The 27,840-nt window shown below is 39.9% G+C and overlaps 1 protein-coding gene across 1 annotated transcript in view; it reads right to left on the reverse strand.

Annotated features, from left to right (window-relative positions):
- EXOC1L (exocyst complex component 1 like) overlaps window positions 1-8,003 on the reverse strand; it is a 15,487-nt gene extending 7,484 nt beyond the window's left edge. Inside the window, exon 1 of the mRNA XM_024131953.1 lies at window positions 7,883-8,003. Coding sequence (XP_023987721.1) covers window positions 7,883-8,003 — 121 coding nt within the window. The remainder of the gene's footprint in view (window positions 1-7,882) is intronic.
- Between the last annotated feature and the right edge of the window lie 19,837 nt (window positions 8,004-27,840).

A 27,840-nucleotide genomic window follows, 5' to 3' on the forward strand; every position in this document is an offset into this window, starting at 1 on the left:
TGGCCTCTCCCGTTGCGGAGCGCAGGCTCAGCGGCCATGGCTCACGGGCCCAGCCGCTCCGCGGCATGTGGGATCTTCCCGGACCGGGGCACAAACACGTGTCCCCTGCATCGGCAGGCGGACTCTCAACCGCTGTGTCACCAGGGAAGCCGGGAATTGAATATCTTAAACTTTCAAGATGGATGATGTCACTTGGAGAGTTACAAGCTGGTTCTGTCTTCTAAGAATGAGACTGGCGCACCATTGTAAAGCAATTATACTCCAATAAAGATGTTAAAAAAAAAAAGAATGAGTCTGGAATTTGTCTTTGGGGAAGACTCTCTTTTGGTTCTGGAAAGCATCACTTTGGCATGACCTCCTAGTTAAGAAGATTAAAACAATATATTACAATATAATCATAGTGATAGATAAGCAATATGGAACAGACTATATGTTCAACAGAAGTTCTAAGAAGGGAGAGGATTTGAATAGTTAAGGAAATAATTATGGAAGAAATAGAATTGGAGATAGAGCTTTAAAATTAGTAAAGGCAAGGATGATACTGATGGCATTTCTAGGTGAAGGACAGTATGACAAAATGAGTAGACAATAGACCCTGAACTTCACCAGGTAGGATTAGAGATAGTGGATTGTATAGATTGATTGGTGTTAGGATATGGTGGACAACAAGGTTAACCAGGCTGTGAAAAGGTTTTGAAAAGTGACAGAAACCACTGTGGACTCATGGTGTCTCAACTCCCCTCTGATGGGAGGGATTGGAATCTGGCCTGGACAGTGAGGGCTCCAGAGTTGGGACTGGTGAAGGGAGTAGTTATCCTCTGTAAGTGCAGGTGATACTGAAATTAAGGCAACCAGTTGAGCTTAGACTTCATGATGAAGCTGAGCTCAGTCTCGCAGAGAAGGGATTCTGAGCAGGTTGACAAATCTAAGAAGAGGGTACTATGTCAGGAGTTCAGTGAAAGCTCATGCTGTAATACATATTCAGGAAGTCTCTTTCCTCCTTGAACAGGAGACTAATACAGTGGTGCCCTGTTGAAGGAGTATTTTTCTGGAATCAGTGATGCCCAGGATACATTGAAGAAGAAAAGAAAGAAGAACTGGAGGTCCCTAGAAGAGGCAGTGTGTCTTAGTGGGCTCTGGCATTAAACATTCTGGGTTCAAATCATGACACCACTTCTTGTGGTCTGTAATCTCATTATTTAATCTCTAGAGAGATTAAACCTCAGTTTTCTCATGTTGGAAAGTGGACATCAGAGTGATACAAACCCACAGGGTATAAAGATTAAAGTATATAAATGACTTAGGATAGTGCCTGGTTTATAGTAATTGTTTCCGTTTTTGTTTTGTTTTGTTTATGAGGCTGTTGTTGGAATCTAGGCATAGGATGTAGGCAATGGAAATAGAAGTGGTAAATCTAAGTTAGATTTTAAATGAGGCATTCAAAACACTGGATGGAAACCAAATACGTAAGCATGGTTGGGCGGAATAGTGAATTTAGTCTTTGATGTACAGACGAGCTCCATAAACTATCTCAGAAGAGGAGGAGATGATGGAAGTTTATAGTTTAGGAATGAAGATACAGACTTGGGATTTTTCTGTGTGGACAGGTTTCCAAAACTAGGTTTATAGGGAAAAGAGTAGAGGAAAGAGGTGAAACAGAGTAGAGAAAAAAAAGGTGCCAGCAGAGGGGTCTAAGAAGGGGCCATCAGAAAGAGACAAGCCCAACAGTGCAATGCTACGGAAATCAAGAGGACAGAGAATTTCAAGAGTTGGAGACAATCCCGTGAAGTTACTTTGTTGGGTAACTTTGTTCAGTCCTGGCACTGAATCTGACTTGGGGAAGATCATTGATTTCTTCCCTGAGGGCAGTTTCTCTAGAATGGGGAGGGCAGAAAACAGCTTGTAGAGGGCTCCTTCATGGACTAACTATACTGAGTGTGTACTATGCGCCGGTTCTTAGGTTAGGTAGGGTTTAGAAAGAGAGAGAAGAGAATAAAGGCTATGATTTAGATGACATATTCCAAGAGTTTGGAAAGAGGAGTGATTGCATATTTTGAGGACAAAAGGAGTAATTGAGGGGCATGTCCTGGAGGGGACCTAGTGTGGAAGATCTTAACCCTGGGTAAGAAAACTGGCTCAGAGACTGTGGGTCTCCTGAAACTGTGCAAAATTTGGTGGGTTTCTGCCCGTGTACACTTCTCCAACCCTAAAAAAGGTCCATTTCCACTGGTCTAGATGTTAGCTTTGGGAAGAGGAAAGGAAAAGAGAAAAGAAGCCATTAGGCTGGTGTGTTGAAGTGGAAGCATGGTTGATTCTGTCATACTTACTAAGGACAAGATTTTGGAGGCAGTTCTTTCCACTAGGAGGTAATTGTCTGTCCAGACAAAGACTCTACCTCAGAACCAAATAATAACGTTCTTGTTCTGGCTAGCTGTCTCACTGGCAACTTAGGAAGTGGGAGAGGATGGGGATGGGGAGAAATAACTGGATACTGTATAAAAATATCATTTGAAGCAAATTCCACTGCCTCATCTACATGTTATGATAACCAGCTAATTGACTGTAGACGCACTGATTTGTTTCATTAATTTGATAAGTATTTGAGTGCCCCTTTTGTACAAAGCCCTGGGCTAGGCATTGAAAAAGTGCATTCCCCTATGGCACCATTTCTGCTCTTGCTGAGATTACAGAGAGTGGGGTTTCAGAGAGAAAACACACGATCAAGTGCTGCGAATGAGGCATGGACAGGGTCTTATAGGAACATGGAGAAGGGACATCTTCATCCCACTAGGGGTCAGAGAGAGCTTCTTGAAGGAGGTCATCTGAGTTGTAAAGGACCATGGGAGTTAGCAGAATGAAGAAAGGGGTAAAGGGAGTTCTGGAACAGCATGTGTACAAAAGCATAAAATACTTGAATCTTTTGAGTCCTTACAGGCATTTAGTATTGCTGGCATGAAGTGTAGGGGTGAATAGGTGGTAGGAAGCAGCGTAGGCAGGAGCTGGTTCCTGAATGGTCTAGAATGCCACGCTAAGGAGTTCAAATATTATCCTGAAAGCTCTGTTTTTGGGGAGATTGATGAGGGTGAGGAGTGTTGTCGCTGAAGGACTTTAAGTGAATGTTCAGGCTGAGCTTTACATTTTAGAAAGTTTTCTCGGGCAGTTCTGTAAAGGATTGGTGGGAGGGAGGGAATGAAGAAAGAGATGTTAAGAAGGTAGGATCTACCAGTCATCAAGTTTTCTTACATTAATGGTCACTGTCCCACTAATAACAAACTAAGAAAATAAAATGCACGCTTTAAAAGTTAAGCTTTTGATACAGTGATGCAGCACAGAGACGGTACAACCTCCTTAACTTGGCAAAATAGTCTCCTCTGTAGCCAAGGAGGTTCCAAGAACTGTCTTTAGTCAAGAGTCAAAGTCTGCTCAGGCTGAAGTGGACACAATCCCTAAGTTCCATACTTGAGTTCTGCTGCCAGCTAAAAATAAATGGCCATATTCACATTAAGGCAGTGGCAAAGTGGAAACATCACATTGTCTTAAAACAGAAATGTGTTTATATAGTCAAAATGGTAAGAGAGTTGGTTTCCGTAACATCAGATGTGCCACTATCTGATTATGATTTAGTGATATCTATAGACCCAGGGACTTTCAGAATGAACCTGCTCCAGTTTCACTATTTTAGTTAGCATTTTCAGAGCAACCATCTTAACTTCACACTAACAACTTATCTTCACTTTTAATTTCAAAGTAAACATTGTTGTTAATAACTGCCTCTATTATCACTGGTGAAATAGTCACTATTATTCATGAGGCTAAGTGGAAAGAAGATTGGCCAAGTGAACCAATATAATTTGAAAGAACAGGAAAAATAGTAGCTCACGAGTAAACTGCACAGAAAAACTTTAAATACATAAACCACTGTCATTTTATAGTCCCAGTGTTACATAATTGTTTTCATCATTGAAATTAAGTAATAGGGAAAAACTACCATGAGATATCAAAGACAAGAAGCCTCAGTGAAAATGTTTCAATGTATTGGTGATGTCTTGGGGTTGTTGAGAATGCTATTACTGATTTCATCAAAAAAATAACTTGCAAATAATTTTTCTAGAAATATTTTAATCAAATCGATTTTGGGGCAATACTGGGTACTCTAGATTTAATGTTTGTCCCTCCTTCCCCTCAATTCCTATGTTGAAATCCTAACCCCCAAGGTTATGGTAATAGGAGGTGGGGTCTTTCAGAGGTGATTAGGTCGTGAGGGCAGAGCCCTCATGAATGGGATTAGTGTCCCTATAAAAAGACCCCAGAGAGCTCCCTTGCCCTTTCCACCATGCAAGGTTAGAGGGAGAAAAAGGTGGTCTATGAGGACGCAGATCCCCACCAGACACCGAATCTGCAGGCACCATGTTCTTGGACTTCCCAGCCTCCAGAACTGTGAGAAATAAATGTTTGCTGTTTATAAGCCACCCAATCTCTAGTATTTTGTTTCCTTTTCTTGTTAACTTATTTAACACTCTTATTGTGAACAGTATAAACGATTTCACAAAATTATTCAATTCTCCGGTTCACAGAGAAGAAGTTCTTTTTTGGCATCAACATGTAATAGGTATGGAGAATTTATGCATACTATCTTCATAATTCTGGCAAATGCCATTTATTTTCAAATAAATTACCTGTGAATGGAGAATGTTTTTCTAAATATATGTGAATACTTAAATCTGTATCTGAATATGTATACAATTTTATTTATAAAATATAAATATACATACTTCCATATGTTTACTGTATATTTTATTTTTATTATAAATATTTATTTACAGCATATACTATTTATACATAAATACTTCAGCGTATGTTTTCACAATAGATACATTCTTTTCTGTAATTTTAACAATATAACCCCACCTTCCAATTTGGAATAGAAGTCTAGCCCTATTTGGAATAGAATTTATTATATTTTCCCCCTAGTTAGGATTTAAGAGGAGAGCACTATGTGTAGATGTAAATGTTATTATTTCTGGTTCAGAGAGGTCAACACCGAGGCCAGAGCGTTGCCCCATATATCACAGCTGACAGGTGGGCAAAGCAGAGTCATGTTTCACACCAGCTATGTCGGACTCCTAGCCTTCCAAGGTCCATTCCACCATGCCCTGTTACTTCCCATCCAATCAGCCATAATCACTTTACATGCGATTTCAAGTCCTTCAGAATTTCTTAACTCATTTGCATTCTCATCACTGCACAACTGACTTGTCCCTTTCTTTTTCCATACTTTATAGAGCTCCTCCCTCTTTCCTAATAAGTTGCCGCTTTTAACAGCCAGGGATAATGATGTTCTAGGCTAGGGGAAGCTAATTTCAAGGGGAAATGACCATGTAAACCCTGATGTGGGAGGAGACAGAGGTGCCAGGAAATCCCCAATGTAAATTCTAGCAAACTTCAGAGAGGAAGACAGAATTTAAGACATCTGCTTTTTGACATTGACCAAGTAAGTTATCAAGGCAACAGTAAATCACAATCATCTGGTTGTGAGACCCCTTCAAAAGACAGACTCTGATTGGATAAATAGAAAGTTTAACTTATTTAAACATATCTTCTTTAATTTGAGAAATGCATGATGGATTTAACTACTCTAGACTTGATTCTCACAAATTTAGAACTGCTGGATTGTAGGATATAAAGAGGAAATCATAACTATACATCTCCCTACTCCCAGAAGGTGGCCAACATTCAAAACCTGGAGTAACCTGCCTCAACAGTTGAGATATGGCCTGCTTGATTCCTATCAATGGAGATTTTCTGAGTAAAACATAGTCAAAGATTTAGGACTAGCAAGCATCACACTGACTTTATTTTAAATTACTGTTCTGTCTAATTGCATTTGAAAGGGTCATAAAGAGATGCCACATTTGGGGAAAGTGCTCTCAAGTTGATGGATGTGATAACGTAGAAGAGTCATAAAGTTGGTGAAGGAACATGACTTATAATGTTAACTTTTACCTGGAATATCACAATATTGTCTTCTCTTTCTCACATCTAAGAGAACCTTGTTTTTCCTTTGCTTCTAACGTGACAGAATCATTGAATTTTACTAATGAAAGTGATCACCTGCTTTATGTGGTCATTGTCCAGGTGAAAACATTAAACCCTAAAGAGGTTGCCTTCACACATGTTAACAATGCCAACCCCTTGTTGTTCCAATCCTGGTTAAAAGGATTCATGTCATTTATGAAAACAGACAGCAGGTGACCCCAGCCCACAGTGTCTTTCTCAGAACTTGAGGATATTGGGGAAAAAATTATATCCATTTCCAAAAATTTAATTCTAGGAGTGTTTTGGGGTTTTTTTCCATGCCAGATAGAACAAGTTAATTATATAGTTGGAGGCGGGCATTAAGATACATGTGGTAAATTAGATGTAAATAATGCCTGGTAAATAAATATGCATTATTGATTGTTCTATTTTTTATAAGTTTCTTAAAAAACACGTATACACTAATGTTCTGTGATGAGTAATTAGTTTTATAAAGTAGGATTATAATAGGTATAAAATTATTAAATTTTAATGTTGGAATAAGCATATTCTCTAATATATTAAGTCAAGATACTTTGAGATATAGTGATCTGATCGTTTGAATATAATACAGTTTCTAAATTTGTTTCATTTGACCTTTTTCCTTTTGATTTCTTTCTTTTTCCCAGACTGATTTTAAGTTTTGTACCTTGCTGATATGCTAAGCCTTACACTTTTCATTTATTTGGCAAAATATGCTAGGTAATGTATTAGATAAATGTTAGTATTCTTATTATTAACTAAATATTAGTATACTTATTAGGAATTACAGAATTTTAAAGAGTTCTTAGCACTTTCTTTAAAGATGTTCTACTTCCCTTATAGTACCCCCTCTTGACAATTTTTGAAAGTTCTTCTAAGCAAATTATCAGGAAAGGAATTATAACAAATTTTCTGAAAATGCTGAACTGTGTGCCTTAAAGAGCAAAGTCTACAGTGAAAACTTAGAGTTTCTAAGCTCTTTCCTCCGAAGCCCCTGAAAACTATTAAAAAGCATGGATTGGGAAAAGGAAATGCTTATATTAAATTCAATAATAGCACAAGGATTTCTGTCTAAATTCAGCACAAAAATTACAGGTTAGGTAAATCATAATTAAGTGCAAAAGCTTATTCCTACCTTTGGACAATTTTCATGAATTTTTAAAGTATGAGGGAAAATATTTTAATTAGTTTAGAGAACATTTCCTTAAAGTTCCATCTTCATGAACTAATTTCTATCATTAAAATATTGTTTCTGCGAGCATACTGTGAGAAAGAATTTTTAAAAGATCATTTCTCTTTTCAAAATAAGCCACCAGGAAGTCTAAATAAGCCTCAGAAGAAAATCTAAGGTCTTTTTTTTTTTTTTTTTTTCTATCCTAGCATGAAAAGAGAGAACCCTAGTTGTCCAGATTGGTTGGAAATACAGTTGTATAACTCAATTCTCCAATATGTTTAAAAATATATAGAGAGCTTTCTGTTGAATTTTTTAAAACAAGCTCTTACACAAGAAAACTTCATGCCATGCAGGTGAATTAAATAAAAGACTGGAGACTAAATAATCAAATCAGCAAAAGCACATACCCAGTTTCATTTCTGAACAATTAACCAAAATATTCTTAATACAATATTGTTTTGTCTTCCATTGTAGCACTTAAAAAGATTCTGTAGAATCCACATTCTTAATCTTCACATGGTTAAGTTCTATCACAAGAAGATACATCTGCTGTTATTGCACAGGAAAATAAACACCCAAAAATGTCCTTCTATCACCCAAGCATCTTGGGGTTATTTACATTTTGAAATGATAACAGAAAGAACAGATTACCTGACACACAGAGGTAATACCTGTCCTTGACTGAGAACTCTATTTCAATAAACTCGTACAGATTCTGCGAGAGTGGCTTAAACAGTTTCTTCTCCAAGTCCTCCTTTACCAATGATGACATTTCCTCCAGTTCCACTTGGCCTGAGTTCTTGGCTCCAGCTCACTCTTTCTCTCCTTGTGCTCCCTAGATTTCTTGCTTTGGTTTGCAGCTCCTCGGTGAGTCCTGCCCACCTCCCAACCCTCACTTTCAACTTCTCATTCCTAGCCAGACCCAGGCTCCCGAGAGCACTCAGCACGGTCAGACCCCTCACTGCGGTATCTGCCCAGTGGCAGCAGCGGCGGCAGCCAAAATACAGCAGCGGCATCAGCCCCGCTGTCACTCTCCAGCATCCAGGCTCAAGGAGGCTGCTCTCTGGAGCTCTCCTGTGGTTTGTGGATGGGGAACATATTTATGAACACCAGCAGATACACTTGTGGAGTCCCCTGGTCTCCCTAGTCTAGTAACCTTTTCCCCTTTCACATCAGTCTGCAGAAGAAGACCACTACTTCAGCTTGATTCCGTTACATTAATCAGCTGTCTGGCTCTATCGATTGGGATCATCTTCCATTAAGAACTTTGCCGTCATCGGCAAGAGAAAAAGCACTCGTGCTTTCTCCTGACACTTCCAACAAGTCTCTTTCCCTCCTTTCTTTCCCCTCCTGCAATTCATTCAGACCTTTGTTTTCAAGAGAGTCAGCATCCATTCCTGCGTCCAAATTATTTTTAAAATGGGCTTACTTTAATGTTATTCATTTCTTTACTCACAAAGAGAAATTTACTAGGTACCTACTGGAGCAAAGCATGGTATCTGTTTCTTGGGAGGGTGGATTTCCTATCCTCAAGAAGCTTATAATCTAATAGAGATGAGTACACCAAATAATTATCATAAATGTTTAAAAGTGATGAATGGCACAAGAGAAAGGAAATATAGAAAAGTTATTTGTACCTGGAGAGTATCAGAGACAGTGCTATGGGGGAAGATCTGGAACTTGAAGGGTGAGAGGGAAGTATCCAAGTGGAGGAGGGGGAGATGCATATTCTGTGGAAGGAATGTTGGAACGAAAGCTCTGATCAGTAAGCCACGGGGGTTGTTTGGGAGGACAGGAAGCAGTCCGGTTTGCTTAAATTATATAATTTGTGGAAGTAAAAGATAAGGGTGGAAAGGTAAATTGAGTGGGACCAGCTCATGAAGGGCCTTGAATGCCAGAATAATCCTTTGGATTTTATTCTATGGAAGTAGAGAACCAATGAAGATTTGGGGGCATTCATTCATTTGACAAATATTTTTCAAGGGCTGATTTTTGTGCCAGGCTCTGCTCTAGGACTGGGAATATGGCAGTGAAGAAAATCGGTCCATTCCTTGCTCTTCTGGAGCTTAGTGGGGTAGATGGACAATAAATAAACAAAGCAGGAGTCCATCCAGGGTATGCTCAGCTGCAAGTAACAGAATACATGACATCAAGTTGTAAGTAGGAAGGACTTTAAACGATCTCTCATAATAAGAGGTCTGCAAGTAGGCAGTCCCAAATTTAGCTCAGGACTCAGAGGTGAGGGTCCCAAGTGCTTGCCATTTTCTGATCTTCCGTCCTCAGAGGTTGGCTTTTTATCCTCAGGCCACTGTTGTTCAGCTCCAGAGACAGGAAGAAAGAGGATTGGTGGTTGCTGTCCTTGATTTCTCTTTTTGTCAGAAGCAAACTCTTTCTCAGAAACCAGCCAACAGACTTGTGGCCATACATCTTGGTGGCCATAACTGGGTCACATGGCCATCCCTAGGAAAGCCAGAATTTGTCATTTTTGGTTCCTATCATGGGAAGACAGATTTTCTAACAAGGAAGAAGGGCTGGGAATGACTGCAAGCAGGCAGCCAAAAGTGTCGTCCGTGGCTCCCCTAAGAAACGTTAATGGCATGTGTGACTTGGCTGAATCGTGGCGTCCTGGGTGAGACATTTGCCTTTCTGAACCTGTTTCCTTATCTGAAGAATGATCTCTAGGCTCTTTTCCTACTTTAATATCTACTATTCTGTTTGTGATTCTGGGAATCTATTAAAATAATTTGGGTAAGAGGACCAGAGAACTGGTACTCTGCTTTTGGGTATGGAAAATGGAGAAGAAGGAATGAATACAAGATATATTTGGATGATAAAATCAATAAGCTGTGGCACCTAATTGGATGTGAAAGGAGGAAGGTGGAGTCAATATGACCCAACTACTTTCCACTTTCACCCAGAGAATGAGTAAATGGGTTCACATCATGGGAATTAGGTTTTCAGAGAATTATTTTCAGCTTTCACTTAAAAAATTATTTTCTTATGGAGGAAAAAAAAGACTGGCATGACAATCAGAACAACTCATCAGCAATACTGTCATAAATATTTGATTAGATATTTATTTATGTGATTCTTTGTTTTATGTTTTTCTCCCCTCCTAGACTGTAAGTTTCATGAGGGCAGGAACCCATGTTTTTCCCACTCGCTATATATCCAGGGTATGTGATACACAGTACCTAGCACATCATAGGCATTCTTGCATTCATTTATTCACCCAATTTATTTGTAACAATTTACTAAAAGAACAAATAAGAATCAAACAGTCTTCTAATGACTTAAATTTTTTTTTTTTTTGCACAGCTGATTTTGCAGTGAAATATCTGGAGCAGACAGCTGTTAGTGCTGGGGAGGGGGAAAATTTCCCTTCACCCCTCTTGAAATCTTTTGGCTGGTCTAATAATTAAATTGACGCAAGACAGAATAGCAGGGGGAAAAAACCTATTTAATTTGTACACACGGAGGTCTCATAGAAATGGGACTCCTGAAGTGGCCGAAGCAGGCTGTATACATATCATTTTTAGATAAAGAAACAATTATTTGTGAAGATTTAACAAAACAAAGAGGATTGTGCTTGGGATAGCAGACTAATGGAGAAGTAATAGGGTTTTTCTATACAGCATTCTTAACCTTGAATTCCCTAACAGTGGTAAGGATGCTTTCTATCCTCCTGGTACAGGGAAAATAACTTCACATGGGAGATTTATTTCCTGCTTTCAGGGGGAAAGAAAGGGGTCAGAGTTGGTTTTTTAACATCATTTTTTTTCCACTGGCTGTTTCTCAAGTAACTTTAATTCAAAATAATCAATATGTCATTGAGGCACATTTGGGGGCAGCCTGTCTTGGGCTCCAACATTAGTCTTACCAATCACTTATCATGTATCAATATGCATTTGCTCTTGTTGCCATGAACACATGGACTTTAGCTGTGAGACTCAAATATACTTCTGAAGGAAATAAATGCTAAAACTTTCTCTGGACGTTCTTAAGAAGAGTGGCTGTGCAGAGATAAACCCATGCACCTACGGTCAACTAATCTATGACAAAGGAGGCAAGGATATACAATGGAGAAAAGACAGTCTCTTCAATAAGTGGTGCTGGGAAAACTGGACAGATACATGTAAAAGAATGAAATTAGAACACTCCCTAACACCATACACAAAAATAAACTCAAAATGGATTAAAGACCTAAATGTAGGACAGGACACTATAAAACAAATGTGATTGAATAAATGAGTAGCTCTAATGTCATGCCATAGCCCTCTGTCCTCTTCTCTGTTATTCTTCTCTTAGAAACAAAATTAGATGAAGACATGATTAACCCCTACACAAAAACTGATGATGATACAAACTGCCTGTAAGTAATATCACTTTTGAATAAATCTAAATTGAAATTGATCAAGAGAAGTTGGACTATAATGCAAATCAAAACTACAGTGAGGTATCACCTCATACCAGTCAGAATGGGCATCATCAGAAAATCTACAAACAACAAATGCTGGAGAGGGTGTGGAGAAAGGGAACCCTCCTACACTGTTGGTGAGAATGTAAATTGATACAGCCGCTATGGAGAACAGTATGGAGGTTCCTTAAAACACTAAAAATAGAATTATCATATGACCCAGCAATCCCACTCCTGGGCATATACTCAGAGAAAACCATAATTGAAAAACACACGTGCACCTCAATGTTCATTGCAGCACTATTTACAATAGCCAGGTCATGGAAGAAACCTAAATGCCCATCGACAGACGAATGGATAAAGAAGTGTGGTACATATATACAATGGAATATTACTCAGCCATAGAAAGGAACGAAAATGGGTCATTTGTAGAGATGTGGATGGACCTAGAGACTGTCATACAGAGTGAAGTAAGTCAGAAAGAGAAAAACAAATATCGTATATTAACGCATATATGTGGAATCTAGAAAAATCGTACAGATGAACCGATTTGCAGGGCAGAAATAGAGACACAGATGTAGAAAACAAATGTATGGACGCCAAGCGGGGAAAGTGGGGTGGGGGTAGGGGTGGGATGAAGTGGGAGATTGGGATTGACATGTATACACTAATATGTATAAAATAGATAACTAATAAAAAAGAAAAAGAAAAGAGTGGCTGTGTATTCCAGTGTGGTCTCAAGTAACATTGAAATTAGAGGCTCAGGAACTGACATAGTGAGCTTTTAGTTCCGAAATGAAATGTTTGCTATCAACTAAGTGTGTTTGGAAATGATTTGCCAGCTGGTTTGAATATTCTTAAAGTATCAATTTGGTTGACAGGGGAAAATCGTGTTAAAATGATAATAAATGTCTTTTTTAAGGTTTTAAATAATTCTATAAGAACGATCTATCAAATCATTATCTACATTATAAAGAATCAAAAGAGTCAACCTTAAAAGAAATGCAAATGACAATTCATTAAAAGTGGAAATAAGGAATATCTTTAGAGACGCTAATTTCTTTGTCATTTAAGAGGAGTACAGTACTAACCCTTTGGAAACATCAACAGAAGAGGTAATAGAAAAAAAACAAATAGACCCTCCCAAAAGTGTTCATTAAGATACTTAATAGAGATATTAAAATATTCTTTTCTCATAGCCAAAGATTATTCTAGTCTGTAAATTTATTTTCTGAAATGCTATAGAATTGTCAATGAGATGAGGGGAAAACCATAACAAAATGGCATATCTCTGGAAACACTTTTTTTTTTTTTTTTTTTGCGGTACGCGGGCCTCTCACTGTTGTGGCCTCTCCCGTTGCGGAGCACAGGCTCCGGACACGCAGGCTCAGTGGCCATGGCTCACGGGACCAGCCGCTCCGTGGCATGTGGGATCTTCCGGAACCGGGGCAGGAACCTGTGTCCCCTGCATCGGCAGGTGGACTCCCAACCACTGTGCCACCAGGGAAGCCCTGGAAACACTTATTTTTAAAACTCCAACATTCCCAAATATATTTCCAACTGGGAAAGAATTTTTAAAAATTCATTGATTCACTAATGAGGCCCTGATAGTCCACAATCCTGGGTAAAGTAATGAAGCTCGTGTATGTAGATATAGCCCAGCTGGTGTACAGGGAGGCCAATTACTCAGAAGAAAAGATTTCCTTGCATATAAGACTCATAGATTAATGAACTTTTGTGTTAACTGCGGAACTGAAGCCTGGATTCTAAAAGACCCACAACTACAAGAGTGGACTATAATTTCTAAGTCTATAAAACAGTCCAGATCTATTTTATTCTTACTATTCTTTTTCAGAGACCAAGGAAGTCTTTTTCTTTTAATTTTCAGTTTTGGAATCTTGCTTTAATCACTTTCCAACACAGTCTTTAAAAATTTTACATTCTCTTGCAACCACAGAATGATTTATTTGCTGAAGATATCGGAGAGCAAGTGTCCTACCTGTTCATAAGTAACAGGATCACAGTGTTCAAATGGTAATATGATCCTCCCTTTTGCACATTCACAAATTAAAGGAGGGTAGGTCTCCACAGAGCTCAGGGCTAAGGCAGCTCATTGGTCTTCAGGAATTACACATTTGGACTAGTTGGGAGTATGTTGACCAAAGTTCTGTTCTTCTCAGCGTGCCTGAGGAAGTAGTGTAAACGCTATAAATACAAGTTGGGCCCCAAGTCTGTGTCTTCTTTCAGACTCACATCCCACCTCCCTTTTGCTTCAGCAAAATGCTTTGGTTGTGTCCACCCTCATGTGAGTAAGTCCTGGAGTGGCCTCCAGGAGAGGAGGGAAAATACTATTTGTCAGCAGGAATCATTGCCAGACTCTGTGTGTTGGCCTTTGCAATACATGTTGTTTAATCTTTCAACAAAGCTAAGCGATGGATATGATTGTTCCCATTTTTCCTCTTAGGAAACAGAGTATTTTGTGGAAGCATGGTAGCCCTCCTCAAAGCTTGATGAGGAAGATGATGCACCTCTGTCCCACATTTATAGCTTCTACCTTTGGTAAGAATATCTTCAGTAGTAAAATGTTTTGTAAATCTTCATTCATAGATCGTGAACTTGATAGCTTTTTATGTGTGATTCTATACCAGATTGAAAAACGCCAGTTCTATGTTGTATTCGTTAAACTTTTATTGCAGGAATCAGGATCGTGTTGGTATCAAAACATTTAACCTTTTTTATACACAAAAAACTATTACTGTACCATATCATATTTTACTTAATCCAGCAAATATTTGTTCTTTAATCAAGGTATTCCTTGGTAATTCTAGTTTAGGGACATTTGATTCACTAATGAGGCCCTGATAGTCCACAATCCTGGGTAAAGTAATGAAGCTCGTGTATGTAGATATAGCCCAGCTGGTGTACAGGGAGGCCAATTACTCAGAAGAAAAGATTTCCTTGCATATAAGACTCATAGATTAATGAACTTTTGTGTTAACTGCGGAACTGAAGCCTGGATTCTAAAAGACCCACAACTACAAGAGTGGACTATAATTTCTAAGTCTATAAAACAGTCCAGATCTATTTTATTCTTACTATTCTTTTTCAGAGACCAAGGAAGTCTTTTTCTTTTAATTTTCAGTTTTGGAATCTTGCTTTAATCACTTTCCAACACAGTCTTTAAAAATTTTACATTCTCTTGCAACCACAGAATGATTTATTTGCTGAAGATATCGGAGAGCAAGTGTCCTACCTGTTCATAAGTAACAGGATCACAGTGTTCAAATGGTAATATGATCCTCCCTTTTGCACATTCACAAATTAAAGGAGGGTAGGTCTCCACAGAGCTCAGGGCTAAGGCAGCTCATTGGTCTTCAGGAATTACACATTTGGACTAGTTGGGAGTATGTTGACCAAAGTTCTGTTCTTCTCAGCGTGCCTGAGGAAGTAGTGTAAACGCTATAAATACAAGTTGGGCCCCAAGTCTGTGTCTTCTTTCAGACTCACATCCCACCTCCCTTTTGCTTCAGCAAAATGCTTTGGTTGTGTCCACCCTCATGTGAGTAAGTCCTGGAGTGGCCTCCAGGAGAGGAGGGAAAATACTATTTGTCAGCAGGAATCATTGCCAGACTCTGTGTGTTGGCCTTTGCAATACATGTTGTTTAATCTTTCAACAAAGCTAAGCGATGGATATGATTGTTCCCATTTTTCCTCTTAGGAAACAGAGTATTTTGTGGAAGCATGGTAGCCCTCCTCAAAGCTTGATGAGGAAGATGATGCACCTCTGTCCCACATTTATAGCTTCTACCTTTGGTAAGAATATCTTCAGTAGTAAAATGTTTTGTAAATCTTCATTCATAGATCGTGAACTTGATAGCTTTTTATGTGTGATTCTATACCAGATTGAAAAACGCCAGTTCTATGTTGTATTCGTTAAACTTTTATTGCAGGAATCAGGATCGTGTTGGTATCAAAACATTTAACCTTTTTTATACACAAAAAACTATTACTGTACCATATCATATTTTACTTAATCCAGCAAATATTTGTTCTTTAATCAAGGTATTCCTTGGTAATTCTAGTTTAGGGACATTGTGTGTGTGTGTGTGTGTGTGTGTGTGTGTGTGTGTGTGTGCAATGGGCTGAATATTTATGCCCCCTCAAATTCATATGTTGAAACCCTAACCCCTAGTATGATGGTATTAGGAGGTGAGGACTTTGGGAGGTGATTAGGTCATGAGAGTGGAGCCCTCATGAATGAGATTAGTGTCCTTATAAAAGAGACCCCAGAGAGCTCCCTTGCCCCTTCCGTGAGGAGGACACAGGGAAAAGAAGCAGGAAGCAGGCCCTCACCAGAAACTGAATCTGTTGGCACCTTGAACTTAAACTTCCCAGCCTCCAGAACAATGAGAAATAAATTCTGTTGTTTAAGCCACTCAGTCTATAGTATTGTTATGGCTGCCCGAACAGACTAAGCATGAGTGTGTGTGTGCATGTGTTTGCGTGTGTGTGTGTGTGTGTGTGTGTGTGTGTGTGTACACACTTTGATGATTTAGGATAGATTCCAAATGGATGTACTTTGTAAGGTGTTTTCTCTTGTTTCTATTTGTTTTCTTCCAGGTATGGATACTCCATATAGTCCCATAACTCTGACTGTTGTAAGAGTTATTAGAGACAAAAGCCCTATCCCTGAGAGGAGAAGGAATGCAGTTCCTTCTTTTCAGGCCCATTCTTCCCTGACATCTTAACATTCACCGACGAGGCCTTGCTGAGAGACTCAGCATCTAAGACTTCAGTTTATCACTAATGTTGCAGAATGTGTCACTGTTGGAAGGCTTCAGTGGTTCACAGTCAGTGCCAGAGTCCTCATTAGGAAAGGGTTTCTCTGACTCAGCCAGAGAAGGAGTACATTTCTCGCTCAGAATACTCAGAGGCAGTTTCCTTTTAAAAACAAAAAAGAAGCTCTAAAAGTACTCTGTGAAAAAATGTTCTTTTGACAAGATATATACACAAATCCATTCTCAAGGAAGAGTTTGTCTTTTCATACAATTTTATAAACATTTAAAGAGAGATGATAAAGGAAAGGTTTGTATTTTCTTCCATATGTGGTAGAATAACACAAAGAACCAGTTTTTGTTTGCTTTTACTTGATTCCATGGGATACATGATTTATGTTCATAAAGAGACAGAAGGTAGTGAAAAGAATAAAATTATTTTTATAGAATGGCCTCTTTTGTGGGTGCTAAAATATACATAGCAGTTAGATATTTTTAAACAAAAAATATTTTTTTTCTTATTTTGAAGATAAAAGCATTTCAAATTAGTTAATGGAGAGAAAGTCGCGTTACTTGATATCCAGCTAATAATGGCAAATTCATAATAAGTGCTAATGGTCATATTGTACTTAACTTACTATGTGACAAGAGCTATTCTAAGAGCTTTACAGATGTTAGCTTTTTTTTTTTTTCTTTTTTTTGCGGTACGCGGGCCTCTCACTGTTGTGGCCTCTCCCATTGCGGAGCACAGGCTCCGGACGCGCAGGCTCAGCGGCCACGGCTCACGGGCCCAGCCGCTCCGCGGCATGTGGGATCTTCCCGGACCGGGGCATGAACCCGCGTCCCCTGCATCGGCAGGCAGACTCTCAACCACTGCGCCACCAGGGAAACCCTGATGTTAGCTTTTTAATCTTCCCACCAATCCTAGGAGGTAGGTATTATTGTTATTCAAATTCTGTATGTGAGAAAACTTTCATACAAGTTACCACTTCCCTGCCCCATGTCACATTGTAGTGAGACTGGATTTGAGTTCCTACAGCCCTGCTGTACAATCTGTGCTCTCAACCATGGGGTCATACTGCCTTGTTCTCATCTGACCATGAGTAGTATTTTAAAACTTTGCTACAAAGGTGTAGATACATCTCTTAGGACATTTAATCTGTAAATAAAGGTACCATTTTCTTGTCTCAGCCTTTTTTCCAACTGCCTTTTCATTTTTAGACCTTTTAATTCAGCCTGTGTCCACAAAGATGTCAGTGGTCCAGGACTAGTGAGGATGAGCTCCTCTTATAGTAGGCGCTTAGTAAATGTCTCTTGAATGAATTAAAATGCAGTTTTCATTCTTAAAGAAAGGCTTTAATTTTTCCTTTCCTATATGAACAAATCCAAATAAAACCAGACGTTTTAAGGTCAATATACAAAGGATAGCTATTGTTTTTATTTGCCTAGCACTCTCCTTTCTTCTGGTTGAAGAATCCATGTGTTCTATGGAGAAACCACTCCACGCGTAGTGGTGGGGCTGCTCCTCCTACCGCTTGGTTGGTCACAGCACAGGTATGAGCACGTGACCCCGGCCTGCTGGTCACAGGGGAATCTATGACCTGAACCTGGTTGTTTCGGGGCTGTGTGGTGATCCAAGTAGGATGGTGCCTAACCTATTGTCTCTCCAAATCCACCCTTCTTTGCCTTGCTTTTTGATCTTAAAGCTGGGCCCTGTAAACATTTCTCCTTTACCTGCTAATGGAATACTAAACTTCATCAACAGAAGGCAATAGAATGACCCTGCACAGCAATAGCAGCAGGAAGATACTTCCCTTCCAGCTTCTGGTCCTCCATCATTACTACTATTTAGGATGGGAGCCTGGCAAGTGCACAGGAGAATTCTAGCTGTGCCCTCAGGCCATGCTCTCCTCAACAGCAGTCACCTATCCCCTCTGGCAACAGTTGACTCTTGTACAGATCGGCTGCAGCCTGTCCACACCCTCTCTCAAGGGCAAGCTGCTTCTATAGCTTGGCCCTGGCTGGTGCCCTATGGCAAGTTTCTTGGCCAGCAGCAAGCTTCTGGCCCTTGTGATAGTTCTGCCCTCTTCAAAGAGGCCTGAATCTCATCCTGGGTGGAGATGGGGCTCCTTTGGTCCTTAGTCTTTTATTGTTCAGTCATTCTTAATCTAAAGTAAATAACTGCTGCTTTGTACCTGTTCCCTGATCCAATAACCAATGTGGTTTTTATCTCCAGACTGGATACTGACTGATGTAAAGGTCCATCAGTTTCCTCTCTGAAGTTTTACATAGGGATTCTGGGGGAAAAAAGATGGTTTCTCTATAGAATCGAGAGCTGTAAGTATAAAGTAAGCTGGAGCTGCTTGAGGCCATTGTCCCTAAACACAGAGAAGCTATTTGGAGTTTAAAAAAAAAAAAGATGAGGTCATGAATAGAGATAAATAGATGTGAGAGACAAATGAAGATGGAGAGAATTCTGATGACATCATTTGACCCCTTAGATCCAGCCATGCCTGAAGACAGTTTTCCAGTCATATTATCAGTAAATTCTATTTTAAAAAAATCTTTATTGGAGTATAGTTGATTTACAATGTTGTGTTAGTTTCTGCTGTACAGCAAAGTGAATCAGTTATACATATACATATAACCGCTCTTTTTTAGATCTTTTTTCCATATAGGTCGTTACAGAGTATTGAATAGAGTTCCCTGTGCTATACAGTAGCTCCTTATTAATTATCTGTTTTATATATACTAGTGTGTATATGTCAATCCCAATCTCCCAATTATCCCTCTCCCTGCCTTTCCCCCCTCCATTTTTTTTCTTAAGCAAGCTTGAGTTAGATTTCTGTCTCTTGAAATTGAAAGAACACTAATTATGATACAAAGTAGTTTTGTCATAAAAGAAGTAACCAGTCTTATTCATTTTTCATTTTTTGTTTTAATAGTATATTTAATTTTTAAAAGGATCACTTATATAATTTTTGTTCACAATCTCCCAAAGGCAGACTTGGAAGGCTGTCTGCTGTCAGCCCTCCTTCACTGAAGGGGGATTGGGGCCATGCATTGCAGTGGCCACCTCAGGGATGCCTACCTTAGTCTGAGGGTCTCCCTGAGAGAGTGACCACCACTGAGATGACACACAATCGTATATGAGAGTTGTCCAACTCCAGCAAAGTTTAAGAGTCAAAGAGAGGATGTGTTCACCTGTCACTCAACAAACCTTTACTGAGTCTCTCCATATTATGTACAAAGGATCGTGGTGGGTGTTAGGGACACAAAACTAAATAAACTCCCTCCCATACTTTTAAGGAGATTGTATCAATATTAACCGTGTGTTTTATTTTCTGTACTCTGTTGGTTTGACATCTGCGGGCTTGCTGACCCTGGAAGGGTCACACCCACATCACCTTCTTTATCAGGTTCTCATACTCTGGGCCGCTTGTCATAATCACCGCAGAGCCATGTAGCAGACATACAGGGACAGCCCCTAGCCCCAGAGCCTGCTGAAATTAATCAAGCTAGCCAATCCTAAGCCTGCTTACCCTACCTTGCTTTTTCCTTCTGGTGGAAACCACCGGAAACCACAATAAAGACCCTTGCCCATGATTTCCCCCTCCCCCTCTGCCTCCTGACAGACCCCAGTGCTCCCCTTGTGGTCCCCTGTGGTGTGGCATGGCATGCCCCCTCCTCTTGGGATCTGTGAATTTAACAAACCATCTCTTCAGTGACAATTGTCTCCTGACCTTTTGATTTTATTGAACCTCCAATATCCTATTTCTATACTATATTTAAAAACAGAGACCATATTAGGGAAATTAAAAAATTTTTTTCCTACTCCCAACTAATCTAAAGCTCATTGAAAACAGAAGCCATGCCCACCTATTCACCGTTGTATCCTTACCAGTAACTCAGTTACTATTATAATTATCACCCCTGAATTTCCAAGCGTTGTTCATCTCGTATCACTTATACTCATTTCTTCTGTCTGATTTCTACTAACTCCACTCCACTCCAGGCTCTTATTGACAGCTAACTAGGCTCGTTCTTCTGGTCATTCCCTGCATCTTTCCTTCTTTCAGGTTTTGTTCACTGTCAGTTCAAATAGCACTAGACCCACAAAGCCTCTTCTGACTCTCTTAACTACGTGTACGCCTTGTGTTTCATTAACTGCCACGCTGATTTCTTTCAAATTTAATTGCACACTCTACCACTTGTTCTAGTTATCTGTGGCCTTGTTTTAGCTCTCTATCAGATTGAATGAGAGAGCCATATTTTAGACATCTCTGTATTCTTAACTCCTGGCACAGTGCCTGGAAGGAGGTGCTCCATAACTGTTGAATGCATAGAAAAATACTGGAGTATAAATTCCTTGAAGTCAGGGACCATGCTTTACTTCTCTTTGTATATCTTGGAATACCTACCTATAGATGATCTATAAATACTTAGTGAATTGAGTAAGCCTGTAAGGTACATGGAATAAGTAGTATTAATAATCCCATTGACAGATAAGGAAACTGAGTCTCAGAGAAGTTAATGCTTTCCCCAAGGTCACCAAGTTAGTATGAAGTAGTATAGCTGGATTAGAACCCAGGTACTTTGCCATCTACCAGAGTACTTCTCACTACCCACCATCACAGTAATAGCTGGCATACCTGAGTCATTCTTACATACTAGAAGATAAGGATGTCCTCTCACAGGGCAAGATCTTGTTCTCTATTATTTTGTTGTGGACTGAATGTTTATGTCTCCCCAGAATTCGTATGTTAAATCCTAACTCCCAATGTGATGGTATTACGAGGTGGGGCCTTTGAGAGGTAATTAGGTCAGGAGGGTAGACCCCTCATGATGGGATTATAAGAGAAGGCTAACAGCTAGCTTACTCTCTCTCCTTCGTATGAGGATGCAAGGAGAAACCAGCTGTCTGCAACCCAGAAGAGGGTTCTCACCAGAACCCGACCATGCTGGCACTGATCTCAGACTCCCAGCATACAGAACTATGAGAGATAAATGTTTGTTGATAAGCCACCCAGCTTATGGTACTTTGTTATAATGGCCCAAACTGACAATGACATAAGTTCTTGAAACCTTCTTGATTTTCATAAGATTAGAAATGTATCATGACCTTTATTGACAACAAATACTTGGATATGTCTCCAGTATTGATCTAATAAAATGTGAAGATGTAGAATAGCATTTATGCATAAGTTGAGGAATTGGCAGGTATGAGGAATTTAGCATTATTTTCTCGAGAATGACACATCGTAAATTGATCTGAATCTCTTTGATTTCCCAGAATTTTTACTGGCTGAGTTTATTCCACACACCACCTCTTCTACCTTGGCAATATCTCATGAGCTATTGATAAATTATTAAGCTCTGATGCAAACCCAAGTGCCAGGATTAACCATAAAATTGTGTATTCATCAGGGTCTAGTCAAGAGGCAGAAAACACAATGGTTATTTTGACAGAGAAAAATTAATATGAAGAAGATATAAAGAGTCTTTATTGAAAAGGTAAAAGAAGCACTCAGTGTCATGGATGTAGCAGGAAGCTACCACCACCTTAGGACTAGGGAAACAAAGGAAAGAAGTTGAAATTATTAAGACTTAGAAACTAAGAGGAGAAGCCCCCTGGAGCTGAAAGTCAGGTCTCTAAAGAGGGGTGCTGTTAGGTTGGTATGTTGAGAAATGTACTTGGGATTGTTTTAAATCAGGTATGGAGGGCTTCCCTGGTGGCACAGTGGTTAAGAATCAGCCTGCCAATGCAGGGGACACGGGTTCAAGCCCTGGTCCAGGAAGCTCCCACATGCCACAGAACAACAAAGCCCATGTGCCGCAACTACTGAGCCTGCGCTCTAGAGCCCACGAGCCACAACTACTGAGCCCGTGTGCCACAACTACTGAAGCCCGTGCACCTACAGCCCATGCTCTGCAACAAGAGAAGCCACCACAGTGAGAAGCCTGTGCACCGCGATGAAGAGTAACCCCTGCTCGCTGCAACTAGAGGAAGCCCGTGAGCAGCAACGGAGACCAAACGCAGCCATAAATAAATAAATAAATAAATAAATAAATTTATATAAAAAAATTAGGTATGGTAAGACATGCAGACAGAAATGATTTTCATGCAGGAGGAAATTTATATTCATAGATGTCTGGAAACAGGAGGCACAACATTCCACGCAGGGCTGCATAGGGAAGCACCAGGGTGGGTCAGGAGGCAGAAGGAAGAGGAGAAAGCATGGCACAAGCTTTACTGTGATCTCTTCAGGAAAGGCAAAGCAGGGCACGTTAAACAGTTTAGGATTGGGTAGTTTGAATAATTTCTTCAGGTTCTGGGGTATAGTAGTGGTTCCTAGCTATCTAGTACCTGGCTCTGCAGTGATTTAGGGCCGGGGGAATATTGGCTTGGTGTGGGAGAGTTTGATAAAAGAGGTGGTTGGAGTATGGGCTCTGGATTGGTTGATTTGCATATAAAGGCATGCTCATGGCAAGTTGTTTCCATCTCTAAAAATTAGCCAACCCTGGGAGGGGCAGCCCTCCAGGGTCTGCAAGGCCCCCACAATGTCAGAGTATCATAAAACATAGAAAATAAAAACCATGATTAATAGAGCTGGGGTGGTGTTTCTAAGTTCCGAGGGCTGCCACCTGCTTTCCTAGGCCTCTCTTCCCATAAATTAAACCTCCTCCCTCCTTCAGGATCCGAGAGGGTAGCTAACATATACCTTTCAAAGGGAAGGGAGTTTCTGCCCTAATCATTGAACTTAATGGCAATTCAAAGAGTCTATACTAGAAGTGACTACCTAAGTATTCTAGATATCCTAGAAGAATATACACACCCATCTCCTCACCTCACTTGAAGATTTTCTCTTCTAGATTCTATGTTCATTACTAAACATCAAATATTTGCAGAGAGCAGTGATGTTAAACTGCTTTTGAAACTGGAGACAAAAGTGGGGGCCTGTGATAAACATTACGTTACCTTCTATCTCTTCTGTGCTTCCTCCTGTATGTCCCATCTCCCCATTACCAGGACTCAGGAGATCTCAGGGGAAAAAAATTTTTTTTTCTAAAATAATTGCCAGCTGAGTTTGTGAAAGGATATTTTTAATCTGTAAGAATTTTATTTCTCCAAAATGGAAACTTTTATGGTATGAGTTGACTGAAAAACAGAGCCCAAGACAATGCCTTCATGTGAATGTTTTATTGGGAGATGCAATCCCAGGACAGCAAGAGTGAGGAGGAAGGGAGTGTGAGGCAGAGAAGGGTGGACCATTCCTGCACTGGCCACAGTTTCAAAAGAAAACACAGCTGGAACTTTGCTCACACAAGATGTCTCCAGATAGGCCATATGGAACCACTGCATGTTGAAGCAGTTCATTGCAGGAAAGAAACGAAATGAATTTACCTGTTGGTTCCCTCCTTATGACTCTCATCGGTCAAAATTTGTCCCATTTTTGTTGTGTTACCTGACCCCTTTGGACTTCTGATGGGAAATTCATATCCCATGCTTCACAGCTCAGAGCCTTTGTGGGTCTGTAAGAGCTGCCATGGCTTCTGCTATGGTGGGCATGATGGAGGCCATGCCAGCCTCCAGTCTTCCCCCCGTAGAAGGAGACTTCACCAGTGTTCGGTGGAGCGGCAATGGTGGCAGTAGCCAGAGCTCTCAAGTTGCAAGTGGCAAAGAGCCCATGTGAGGATGCACATAAATTGCATCTGATATAGATAGTAATGGGTAAGGAGTAAATCAGAGGTTGGAAATATCTGTAAATACAAATGAAATTAATTGGAGAGATGAAAAGTCCCAGAACGATATGTCTGGAATATGGGTTTACAGAACATGGGAGCCAGAGGTCTCTATCAATGCATGGAACCAGCGCGTGTGGGGGTGGGGCAGCCCTGCCTCAGGAGGGCAGGAGACCTCGTCACAGTTCCCCGTCTTCCCTTAGCTGTGGCAGGATCTTAAATTAGTTTCTTCTCTCTGAGCTTCTGCTGCCTTATTTAAGAAATGAAAGAGAATCAAAGCTGACGTTTTTCCGTTCTAAGATACATGTTTCAGAGAAACAATTTTGCAGGAGTAATTTACATGTACAGTCTTTTCAAATTTCACTATATGAAAATGAGGAATTATAATCAAGAGCATCACCAGATGGAAACCCATTTTTAAAAAAAATCTCTATTGGAGTGTAATTGCTTTACAATGGTGTGTTAGTTTCTGCTTTATAACAAAGTGAATCAGCCATACATATACATATATCCCCATATCTCCTCCCTCTTGAGCCTCCCTCCCCCCTCCCTCCCCCACCCCTCTACGTCATCCCCACCCCTCTAGGTGGTCACAAAGCACCGAGCTGATCTCCCTGTGCTATGTGGCTGCTTCCCACTAGCTATCTGTTTTACATTTGGTAGTGTATATATGTCCATGCCACTCTCACACTTCGTCCCAGCTTACCCTTCCCCCTCCCCGTGTCCTCAAGTCCATTCTCTAGTAGGTCTGCATCTTTATTCCAGTCTTGCCCCTAGGTTCTTTGTGACCATTTTTTTTCTTTTCTTTAGATTCCATATATATGTGTTAGCATACAGTATTTGTTTTTCTCTTTCTGACTTACTTCACTCTGTATGACAGAGCCTAGGTCCAACCACCTCACTACAAATAACTCAATTTTGTTCCTTTTTATGGCTGAGTAATAGTCCATTGTATATATGTGCCACATCTTCTTTATCCATTCATTGTTTGACGGATACTTAGGTGGCTTCCATGGCCTGGCTATTGTAAATAGAGCTGCAATGGACATTGTGGTACATGATTCTTTTTGAATTATGGTTTTCTCAGGGTATATACCCAGTAGTGGGATTGCTGGGTCATATGGTAGTTCTATTTTTAGTTGTTTAAGGAACCTCCATACTGTTCTCCATAGTGGCTGTATCAATCTACATCCCCACCAACAGTGCAAGAAGGTTCCCTTTTCTCCACACCCTCTCCAGCATGTATTGTTTGTAGATTTTTTGATGATGGCCATTCTGACCGGTGTGAGATGATATCTCATTATGGTTTTGATTTGCATTTCCTTAATGATTAATGATGTTGAGCAGTCTTTCATGTATTTGTTGGCAATCTGTATATCTTGTCTGGAGAAATGTCTGTTTAGGTCTGCTGCCCATTTTTGGATTGGGTTGTTTGTTTTTTTGGTATTGAGCTGCATGAGCTGCTTGTAAATTTTGGAGATTAATCCTTTGTCAGTTGCTTCATTTGCAAATATTTTCTCCCATTCTGACAGTTGTCTTTTCGTCTTGTTTATGGTTTCCTCTGCTGAGCAAAAGCTTTACAGTTTCATTAGGTCCCATTTCTTGATGAGTCTGGCTAATGGTTTATCGTTTATCTTCTCAAAGAACCAGCTTTTAGTTTTATTGATCTTTGCTATTGTTTCCTTCATTTCTTTTTTACTTATTTTTGATCTGATCTTTATGATTTCTTTCCTTCTGTTAACTTTGGGGTTTTTTTGTTCTTCTTGCGGTACGTGGGCCTCTCACCGCTGTGGCCTCTCCTGCCGTGGAGCACAGGCTCTGGACGCACAGGCCCAGTGGCTATGGCTCACGGGCCCAGCCGCTCCACGGCATGCGGGATCCTCCCAAACCGGGGCACGAACCTGCACCCCCTGCATTGCCAGGCGGACTCCCAACCACTGTGCCACCAGGGAAGCCCTTGAGGTAGGATTTTATTGCTATAAACTTCCCTCTTAGAACTGCTTTTGCTGCATCCCATAGTTTTTGGATCGTTGTGTTTTCATTGCCATTTGTTTCTCGGTATGTTTTGATTTCCTCTTTGATTTCTTCAGTGATCTCTTGGTTATTAAGTAGTGTATTGTTTAGCCTCCATGTGTTTGTATTTTTTACAGATTTTTTCCTGTAATTGATATCTAGTCTCACAGCATTCTGGTCAGAAAAGATACTTGATACTTGGTAAATTTTCTTAAATTTACCAAGGCTTGATTTGTGACCCAAGATATGATCTATCCTGGAGAATGTTCCATGAGCACTTGAGAAGAAAGTGTATTCTGTTGTTTTTGGATGGAATGTACTATAAATATCAATTAAGTCCAGCTTGTTTAATTTGTCATGTAAAACTTGTGTTTCCTTAGTTATTTTCATTTTGGATGATCTGTCCATTGGTGAAAGTGGGGTGTTAAAGTCCCCTATTATGATTGTGTTACTGTCGATTTCCCCTTTTATGGCTGTTAGCGTTTGCCTTATGTATTGAGGTGCTCCTATGTTGGTTCCCTTGTATGTTATTTGTTGTTTTCCCTTGCTGCTTTTAATATTTTTTCTTTGTATTTAATTTTTGATAGTTTGACTAATATGTGTCTTGGCATGTTTATCCTTGGATTTATCCTGTATGAGACTCTCTGTGCTTCCTGGACTTGAGTAACTATTTCCTTTCCCATATTAGGGAAGTTTTCAACTATAATCTCTTCAAATATTTTCTCAGTCACTTTCTTTTTCTCTTCTTCTTCTGGGACCCCTATAATTTGAATGTTGGTGCATTTAATATTGTCCCAGAGGTCTCTGAGACTGTCCTCAATTCTTTTAATTCTTTTTTCTTTATTCTTCTCTGCAGTAGTTATTTCTACTATTTTATTTTCCAGGTCACTTATCCATTCTTCTGCCTCAGTTATTCTGCTATTGATCCCGCCTAGAGAATTTTTAATTTCATTTATTGTGTTGTTACTTACTGTGTTTGGGGTCTCCTTTTCGCAGGCTGCAGGTTCGTAGTTTCTGTTGTTTTTGTGTCTGCCCCAAGTGGTTAAGGTTGGTTCAGTGGGTTGTGTAGGCTTCCTGGTGGAAGAGTGACTGTGTTCTGGTGGATGAGGCTGGATCCTGTCTTTCTGGTGGGCAGGTCCACGTCTGGTGGTGTGTTTTGGGGTGTCTGTGACCTTATTATGATTTTAAGCAGCCTCTCTGCTAATGGGTGGGGTTGTGTTCCTGTCTTGCTAGTTGTTTGGCATAGGGTGTCCAGCACTGTAGTTTGCTGGTCATTGAGTGGAACTGGGTCTTGGTGTTGAGATGGAGATCTCTGGGAGATTTTCACCATTTGATATTACATGGAGCTGGGAGGTCTCTGGTGGACCAATGTCCTGAACTTGGCTCTCTCACCTCAGAGGCATAGCCCTGACTCCTGGCCGGAGCACCAAGAGCCTGTTATCCACAGGGCTCAGAATAAAAGGGAGAAAAAAAGAAAGAAAGAAAGAAGAAGATAAAATAAAATGAAATGAAATAAAATAAAATAAAGTTATTAAAATAAAAAATAATTATTAAAATTTTTTTAAGTAATAAAAAGAGAAAGAAGAGAGCAATCAAACCAAAAAACAAATCTGCCAATGATAACAAGTGCTAAAAACTATACTAAAAAAAGAAAAAAAAAA

This window comes from Physeter macrocephalus, chromosome 7 (genome assembly GCF_002837175.3).
Source record: "Physeter macrocephalus isolate SW-GA chromosome 7, ASM283717v5, whole genome shotgun sequence".
In the NCBI taxonomy this organism is placed as follows: Eukaryota; Metazoa; Chordata; class Mammalia; order Artiodactyla; family Physeteridae; genus Physeter; species Physeter macrocephalus.